Source organism: Rhea americana, unplaced genomic scaffold (assembly GCF_003343005.1).
Source record: "Rhea americana isolate MKP2758 unplaced genomic scaffold, rheAme1 scaffold_38, whole genome shotgun sequence".
Classification (NCBI taxonomy): Eukaryota; Metazoa; Chordata; class Aves; order Rheiformes; family Rheidae; genus Rhea; species Rhea americana.
Window position 1 is genome coordinate 719,107 of NW_028186512.1, and position 9,279 is coordinate 728,385.

The 9,279-nt window shown below is 46.8% G+C and overlaps 2 protein-coding genes across 3 annotated transcripts in view; one reads left to right on the forward strand and one right to left on the reverse strand.

Annotated features, from left to right (window-relative positions):
• LRBA (LPS responsive beige-like anchor protein) overlaps nucleotides 1-9,279 on the forward strand; it is a 399,174-nt gene that overhangs the window by 217,634 nt on the left and 172,261 nt on the right. For both annotated transcript variants that reach the window (XM_085313166.1, XM_085313167.1), the window contains exons 39-40: nucleotides 509-655; nucleotides 3,319-3,455. In XM_085313166.1, coding sequence (XP_085169292.1) covers nucleotides 509-655; nucleotides 3,319-3,455 — 284 coding nt within the window. The remainder of the gene's footprint in view (nucleotides 1-508; nucleotides 656-3,318; nucleotides 3,456-9,279) is intronic.
• Nucleotides 6,783-9,270, reverse strand: MAB21L2 (mab-21 like 2). Its single transcript, XM_085313164.1, has one exon. The coding sequence runs from the start codon at nucleotides 8,363-8,365 to the stop codon at nucleotides 7,286-7,288; it is 1,080 nt and encodes a 359-aa protein (XP_085169290.1). The 5' UTR covers nucleotides 8,366-9,270; the 3' UTR covers nucleotides 6,783-7,285.

Below are 9,279 nucleotides of genomic sequence, written 5' to 3' on the forward strand. Positions count from 1 at the left end.
CCGCTGCTGGCGCCGCGCGGAGCAGGTGCGCGCTGCCCGGGACGCGCTCCCGCGGCCCGCTGCGCCTCTCCCCTCCCCTGCCGCGCTCCGTGCTGCGCGGGCAGCCGCAGGGATCCCGGCCATGCCCGAGGCGGCCGCTGACCGGCGCGGAGCCGCCCGCGGGGAGCGCCCCCCTTCCCCGCCCGAGCCCTGCTGCGGGAGCCGGCTCGACGGCAGCAGCTCCCGCTGGCAAGCCGCSGCGGCGAGAGCGTCCCTCGCACCTCTCCCCCTCTGTCGCAGGCTTGAAATGGAGCTAAACGCTGCAGTGAGCTCCAGATAATTCCGAGCAGGCTTAATAGGATTAAAACTAGTTGTGTCCTAACACTAGAGGATTAACACAGGTGCTTCCCCTAGTGAGTCCTGAACAAGGTTTTCTTCCTCAACTTTCATTTTAAAGGCTATTATCCTGCGTGGTAACTGTTGCCTCTGGGACCTAACAGACAGCAGTGCTTTTTCTTTTTCATTTCAGCTCCAGATGAAGATGTACTTGCTAAAGGAAAGCAGTCCATCAAGAGTCAAGTTTTAGGAAATCAGAACTCAGAAAGTGAGATTCTCTTGGAAGGTGACGATGATACCCTGTCATCCATTGAGGATAAAGATTTGGACAACTTCACGGGTAACTCCAGCTGTCTAGTTTCTCCTCAGCTTCTTTACTGGTTAAATTCTGATCTCCCYTTTTCTACAGCGAATAATGGTTCGAGGACACACACTGACAAATTGTTCCTTCCCATAAATGAGTTACTGAAAGATCATTTTTCTGTGCCCCTCAAATGCTGGAGATTTTACTGGAGGAGAGTTGTGAGCTTTCTTTCTCTGGCTTTTATAACCTTCTTGCTTCTGCAGTAGATTTCTGTCAGCGTTCGGAGAAACCTTCCTTAGGAACAGTAGCTCTCTCTTGAAAAGAGCTTGCTTTCTCTAGTTTTGATTTTGTTTCACTCCTCAGAGCACTAGGACTAGTGGGCACGTAGGTAAGTTTTCTGTAATTAAAGGCTTTGGAGARCTTTTTTTTTTTTTGAGTTTATAAAAATTGTGTATATTAGTTATTTCTTGGGTTCAGAAGATCTCTACATGCACTAGGTTTAACTCCTTTAAACCTCCTGTTATTCCCCCATTCGAGTGCCTTTCCCACAGGCCATAGCCATGTTTGACTTCACTTCTTTTTCCTGACAAAAAAGTACTACTTCAGTTCCTTGAACTTGATTGATTTTAGTAGGTCACATGCAACCGTCTTTGCTGATACTGCAGTCCAAGTGGAATGAACCCATCTCTATACAGTTCGAAATACAAGTAGTAACCCCTCACTGCAGGGACTGGGAGTTCTGATGCATCTTCGCTGTTACTTGGGGAACATGAGTTTTCAGGAAAATGTGAACTTCTCCATGCTTTTCAACTTTCTCATCTGGTTTCCATGCCCCTTTATTGTAGAGAGAGATTTCATTTCTTGGATAATTCTAGTTCCTTGAGAATTAGTAGTATAATTGTCAATTACGATAATTTAGTGAAATTACTGGAAGTGTTATTTATTGGCAGTTTGCTTGGCCCTTGCCCAAGCTGCATTCAACTCTTTTTTTTTTTTCTTTTTTTAAAAAAAAGCAAAGTTAAAATTACAACATATATTAAAAAAAAATAGGAAGAGTGAAGTAAAGCAAAATAATTGGAGAATAATGCAATGGCATTTTTGTGTATGTGAGCCTTTTTTTTTTTTTTTTTTTTTTTTTCCTTTCTGCCATGAGCTTCCTTCTCAACAGACTTCTCCCGGTTTCCTTCTCTTTTATTATACATTCATTGCTTCTAGTAATACATTCATACTGTAATAGAGGGGAAAGGGGAGTTTAATTATATAATCTTGACAATGGCAATAGGATTAAGAAGTAATCCTCACTAATAAAGTGGTGTGGGTTAGAAATGAAGTGGAAATTGTCAGGGGTCTTCTACAGGACCTGGACTGCCCCAGCTTCTGCAGCTGTCTGCCTGCCCTGTAATTGAATGTCTGAGAGTGATTGAAAAAATGTTATTTCTCCTCTGGATTACATGCTAATGTACAGAGGGCAAAGGGAGACAGCGAAAGAACACATAGCTGCTTATTTCATCCATTTGTGGGGGGTGAGCTTTGGGAAATCATGGCAGTTCTGCAGCTATCTCATGCCCATCTGCAAACACAATGTATTTGTACGTTGGGAATAGAGGGCAAAGCTGCTCTGATCTCAGCAGAGCATCTCTTCTTTTGTCCTAGTGGCACACATTGAGATTGATGTGAGATTAAGGACCATCACACTCCTAACAATCGATGGAAATGACAATTCATCTGAATTTTTTGTCAGTTATTCTCACATTGATTACCTGAACGTGTGTACCTCATTTATAGATGCTTTATTAAAACAAAATTGTCTATGTCACTTTCATATCTTCCACAGTTTTACGGAAGTCAGAGAATACTGCAACCGAGTAACTTCATTTCCTTGCCTCTTAATCAGCTGGATGACAAACCTAACCTCCTTTCTTTCTATATGTGTTAGTTTATATAATAGGTCCTGTATTGTCAGATCTGTGCCGAACCTATTGTTTTCAGTAGTAGTCTGATTTGTCCCTGTGATAAGCCCTGTGGAGATGTGATTATTCCAATAAAAATTCATTCAGTTGGAAACCAACCCTCCAGCTGTTTACTCCCACAGTCCCTGAGCTACACTAACACTATATGGAAACCTTGAACAATATTTAACAGGGAATCAAAAGCATCTTTAAAACATTTTACTTTAGACTCTACTACATTGTGTAACCTTAACAATAGATTTCTAGCATCCATGAGGGAACACTTTACAGTTAGAAAACTTTGAGCCTTGACTGCTGTGTTCATCTTTGCAGAAAGCTATTGAAACTCTCCAGTTCCTAAAAAAAAAACACATTTGACAATAAGATTGCAAGTGTTCATGTGTGCACTCTCTATATTGCTTATAAAAGGAGGTATGCAACTACTGAAGTTTCTCGAAACCAAAATGCAGCTGAGTAAAAAAATTATATCCTGCTATGCTAAAGCCATCTCTGGCATGTATAATAAATGCATCAGTTTGCAATTGTAGCTGCTTCGACGTTCAACAGCAGAGAGACACTGTAAATCTATTACATATGTTTTTCTTTTCTGGGATAAAAGCTTTTTTTWAAAAAAAAGCTAAGCTCTTCATTTTGTTTATGTATTTTCATATATTCAGCTTGAAAAGCTAGTAATTTGCACTTGTTGTCTTTTCTGTTTTGAATATTGTTGGTGGTTTTGCCCTTTGGCAGGTCCAGTTAACCTAAGTGCACCAGCTCAGCTTGTGGCACCCTCAGTTGTAGTGAAAGGCACTCTTTCCATCACTTCCTCTGAGGTCTACTTTGAGGTAGATGAAGAAGATCCCAGTTTTAAGAAAATCGACCCGAAGGTAAGAGATCATTGACCCTGAGCTCTGAGAGATGATGACAAATTACTTACGACCTTTAATTCTTCATTCTGCTTCCTCTACCTCTATTGGTCTGCTACATTCCCCCTTTAGTAAGTTTGTGACCGACTGTACACATTACTGAACTTCACTTAGGTAACACCTTCTTTGCTTCTCCCTTTTCTCCCCTTCCCACAATTTGACCCTGCTTGAATGTTAATTAGCTTGCTGCGAATAAAGCTCCAGGGAGGCATCTTAAATAAAGACATCTTGGATCACAGGCCTATGTGAATACTAGAAAGTTCAACAAGGCTGTTAGCCCCAATGCTTTGTTTTATTTTCCCTTTTTAATATAATGCCAATATAACATAGTGCTTAACTTCCTACACTCTTGAGCTTACAGTGCTTCTGTATCTTATTATTCTATAAGAGATTTTATAGGGTCCGTTATTATTTATCGTACCTAAGCAGAAAACATAATTGCCCTCTTAAAATGCGCTTCTGAACCAACTTGTTAATTTCCGCAAACTTTATTTGCTCTGAATACTTGATTACTTGTGTTTTGCTTAAAATGGGAACCCTTTCAGTAAAAATCCAGTTTCAAAGGCATTACATTGTAAAATTCACTCAATAAGGTGCCACTTGAACATTTTTATAGTGTTACAGCAGCATTTCGAAAGTATGGCAGCTTGCTGGTAAATATTCTTGTATTCAATTTTAAGCATAGTGAAGGCTCTTGAATTTTTATATAACTGTTTATTAATAAATAGGATAATTTTTTTGAAGGAAAAAATTTGAAGTAGTGGTGCTATGCAGAATTAGGTCTTTGCTTTTCTGTAGAGGATATCTTGTTTGTTAAGCGTCAGTTCAGTTCTTTGTTCCTATTGAATAAATTGGTCTTGTCTGTATTAAAAATGGCATTATCAAATACTATCAAGGAGTAAATTTATTTTGAAAAAGAATACTGAATACTATTAAATTCTTACAGCTAGAACGTAATATGAGCAATTAACTAGAATTGTGATTTTATGTGGTACCATAAATGAAATTTAACTTTTCTGTTGATCCTAAAATGTTTTTGAAATGGTTTAAAGTACGAAAAAGCTTTTAAAATTGTGATATGCTTACCTTTTTGATAGCTTTTTTTAATGATGGTGAAAAGGATAGAAGTATTCAATATAAAGACATTTTGATATGTTACTGGGTTGCATCATTAATCTAAAATGCTTTGTTAGGTATTGTATTAGTGTGAAAAAAGTCTTACAGCTCTGCTTACGGTATGCTTTTTTTGTCCCATGTTTAGCACACAGGACATGGAAATACAGTTAAGAATTCACCATTCCTATTACCTGTTTCATGGGGCAGTGAAACATTCATAGAAAAGTGAAAGATACATTCACTTTGTTTTCTTTTCTCTTTCTCCTGCATTCGGYAGTGGTTATTTTCGAAAGTGCGAGCAGGCATTCTGGTCTGACTGTAGCTTTAGTTCGGTACCTGAGAGATGTTGCTTAGCTTCCTATAAAAGCTGCATGAATTTACATGAATATAGAAGGGATCTCTTATATTCTAGTTGTGATGCTACTTCGGTCGGGCCTTAATTTTTTGTTTTGTTTTTCGAAGCTCCTCCGTAAGTCTTGTGTGTGTATAAAAAGGGGGGGGGGGGGCACTACAAACCAGACCTGCCTGCTTTTGCGTTAGGCGCGGCCGCGTTGCAGGGCCGCTTCCCTGCGAGCACCGGCGCCCGCGCCCCGCCCGCGCGGCGGCACCTGGGCAGCAGCGGGGCCCTCGGGAGCCCTCGGCCCCTCGCGAGGGCGGCGGCTCGCTGAACTAATGAGTCTTCACGTGCCGGGGGRATGAACGTTACTTGTGTATTTGTCTGAACTACCGGACACGTTCCCGCAGGACAGCCTGCCGCGGAGATCCTATCGGGGCCGATAAGGTCAGCGTTGACTGCGGCCGCGTGCGCGGGGCGCTGCGCTGCGCTGCGCCCGGCGCCGCGGCCGCTCTCGGCAGGTGAGGCGCGCTCGGCGCGGCAGCGCTCGCTGCTGCTGCCGCCGCCGCCGCGGGAAGCAGCTCCCCAAACGCGGCCCCGAGCGAAGCGGGCTGGGTGTAAAATCGGCCGAGAGCGAACATGCACGGCTCCTTGGGCGCGCAGGGAGCAAAAACGCGTTTACAGGGGCATTTTGCACAGTCGGTGTCTGGTTCCCGGCAGGCAGGATTGCATTCTGAGTGATCGCAGTTTGCTTTAAGTTCAGTTAAGGGCTCTATTTTGAGCTTTTAATTTCGTTTTAACTTAAAGACAAAAGCAACCCAAATGCGAGTGGCTATTTCTTTCCGGATCCGTCCACAAAGAAACGGAAGTAGTCCGTTAGAGCAAGAAGTTGCATTTTACCTCCCTCTGCAAGGGCACGAAAACTCACTCGAAATGCTCCAAACCGACCTGGAAATATTTGGGGTGGCTAGAGCAGATAATGAGGATGCTTTGAAAACTCAGAACTGTTTTCCAGAAAAATACTGCAACTATTTTAAAGTCATCCTTACAAAACTTAAAAATCGCTGCAGCATAAAATGCAACGAATCGAYTAACATTTGACGTTTTACGGGAGAGGGGCTTGGGCGGGGAGCGGGGCTGGAGATGTCTGGTTGCGGAGTGTTAATGCAGAATCGGCTGCTTTGCCCTGGAATTCGCTTATGTGCTCGTCCGGGTACGCCGCTACGCTACGGTGCGGTTTTATGCTGTACTTAAAATCCAGGAAAAACAAATGTCTGTTTAAAAAAAATATCGACCAGTTGCTCCAAAGCGTATTAATTATTCAGAGTAGATCTATACTTCCTCCGTGTCAAAGTCAAATGGATAGCTCGTACGCTCTGGCAAGCGAAAGCAAAGAGCGATGTATTTTTAAAAGAAAATGCCAGGCGTTTGAGATTTACCAGAAAACTACAAGGGAACATAAGCGTGGCGAACATACGATAGAAATGCTGTGCTCCCCTAATTCGGTCTAATTTCTGGCCGGTTGCTGTGAGATGGTGCCTATACTCTCAAGATTTAGAGGGGAAGTTTAAAGTCATGTAAAGTCACGGAAATATAACGGATGTTGTCACATGCTCAACTGCACAATATATAAGTATTTTTTTTCTTAGCTGTACCATTTTAATAGAGATTAGAGGAAACTTTAGAAAACGTCAGTGAATATGCCCAGCTAAACTATTGGCTAGGCATCGTGTTTAAACTATCTTTAATTTTCGTGTTTCTATTTTTTTTTCTTTTTTCTGAGGTTCAGAAAGAATCTAGAAGTCCGAATTTAAGACCCATTCACAAAAAAGTCAATGTAAAGTTAAAGTAATATTTTTATTACTATTTGCAACAAGTCAGTTGTGGGGCACATAATCTGACCTTGGCACTGAAATACATTTAACATCAGTAAAACTTTTTTAAAGGGAAATTTGTACATATAGTTAAATAATTTTTCACTTGGTGACAACATTCAGGCAAACAAGAAAGAATAAGAAAAGGACTATACATTTATTCGAAAATGTACCTTTGGGGTTTCGTTTTGGTGTTGCAAAAGTCCGATCGCTTCTTTTTGTGACTTTTTAAAAATTCACCGCGGAGGAAGCGAGGAGAGGCTCTTCCCGTCGCCCGAGCGCGGCACTGCGAGTTTATGCTGGGGAACCGCCTGCGCGCGTCTGAGGGCCGAGCTGCAGGTGGGTGGGGGCGCGGCGCGGCGCGGGTCTTTCGCCGCCTCTCGCCGTCGTCGTTCGCGTTAAATAAAAAGTTTTTAGTCGCCGTCGTTGTTCCCGGAGGGTTAGTTTTGTGCGCGGGGCTGTTAGCCCTATAGCTTGTCGAGGCTTTTGGGATTGGTGAGGATTTCTCTGGCCAGCCTCCAGGTCTGTTTGGCAGCGCTTTCCAGGGCCGAGTGGGGTTTGCCCTGAAAGAGGTCGAGGTTGGGCAGGAAGTAGTGGGGGCAGCGGCGGCACTGCAGGCAGGAGATGAGCTGCAGCAGGATGCCGTTCAGCCGGTCGCCCAGGCACGCCTCGTCCCAGTCGGTCTCCCGCGGGTGCTTCTCGCACTCGTACAGCAGCAGCGTCTTCATGTGGTAGTTGTTGAGCGGCTGCCCCGGCAGCTCCAGGTGCCGGTCGCGCAGGGTCTTCAGCACCGAGAGGCACTTGTTCCGGCAGCCGCCCATGAGCAGCCGGTTCTCGGCCTCGCCGAACTGCAGCACCCAGGCGTCGCTCTCGGCCGAGCTCTGCTTGCCCGTCAGCGAGTAGCACTCCTTGGAGAGCAGGTTGAAGCCCTCCGCCTTCACCTCCGCCACCCGGTTGGGGCCGGGCCAGGGGATGTGGGGCATGGGCCACTGCGCAGCGCTGCGCGGCCAGATCCCGGTGCACTTGAAGGCGGGCGTGATCTGCACCACGTAGCGCTCGCGGATGCGGAGCTTCACCTCGCTGGTGTCCGCGATCATCTTCACCACGTCGCGGTAGCTGCACTTGTCCACGGCCTGGGCCACCAGCGTCTGGAAGCGGGAGCGGATCTTGCGGGCGGACAGGTAGCCCGAGGCGGTGATGAACTCCACCCAGAGGGACATGCTGCGCTTGCGGCCGTCGCTCAGCTTGAGCACGGCGCAGCCCGGCAGGGAGCCGTCGTCCACGAAGTTGAAGACGCCCATCTGGTTGAGGTAGAGCACCACCTCAAACTCCGTGGGCGAGATCACCTCCAGCCCCTCGTAGCGGGCGTCGATCTCGCTGAGGGAGCTGATGAAGCGCGGCTCCTGCACTTCCACCTCCTTCAGCACGTCCGACACGACCTTGCACACCTCGCGGATGGTCTTGGCGATGGCCGCCTTGCGGGCCTGGCAGCGCTCCGTGTAGTATTTGTTGAGCTGGTAGACCAGCTTGGCCTGCGCGGCGATCATGTTGGGGCACAGGTCCGGGCTGTACACCGGGCTCTCGCAGTACGTTGAGGGATCCAATGCTTTAGCGGTGGCTGCAGCTTTGCGGAGGGCACCAGCCGAGTCGCAGACCCCCACCCCCTCCGGGCCGAAGACGACAGCAACGCCCAAGTGCGAGCAATTCAGAAAACGGGGCGGAGGGCGGCGGGGCGCAGCGCGGCCGGCTCGCGGGGCGCTGCGCGCTGGCGCCGCGGGCAGTCCCGGCCGCCTCCCGGAGCGCCAAGTTTCGGGTGGCGGCGGGGACGGGGAGCTACGTGCTGCCTCGGCGCTGAAGCGCCCACCTCCCCCAGGCAGCTACAAAAACGTTTCAGCAGTTCATTTAAAAAAAAGAAAAAAGAAAGAAAAAAAGCCCAGCAAACTTCCCCAGGACTCGCAGAAGGTCCCCGCAGAAAAGCCGATCCGCGGCGAAGTTTAAAACCGCACACAGTGCCAGAGGAGGAGAAGAATGCAAGAAATGCCCAGAGCGGACGAGTGAACTCTCTGTCTGTCTGCCTCTCTCTCTCTCAGTCCGTGGCACCACCAGAGATGTGCATGAGTTTGGCTGCTGCTCGCTCAGACTGTCAGGGGGTGTTGTTGATTTCCCTTTTCCTGCTGGAGGCGTTGTCTGAACCCGGTTCTGTGGCTTTCTCTATCTTTAGGCGCAGACTTGTGCACTTGGTCTGTGATCTTTCATTCCTGTCCTGCAGCTCTATATAGATTGTTTTGATTTTTTGTTTGTTTTTGTTTTTTCTTTGCACAGAATGTGTTTTATCCCGATCAGGAGGAGGGCGTTGCTGCCGTGCCCGGGGTCTCTTCTCCTCCCCCTCCCCACCCCTGCCAGTGCGCGCCGAGGCTCCCACTGTCCGCGCCTCTCCTCCTCCTCCTCCTCCTCCTCCTCC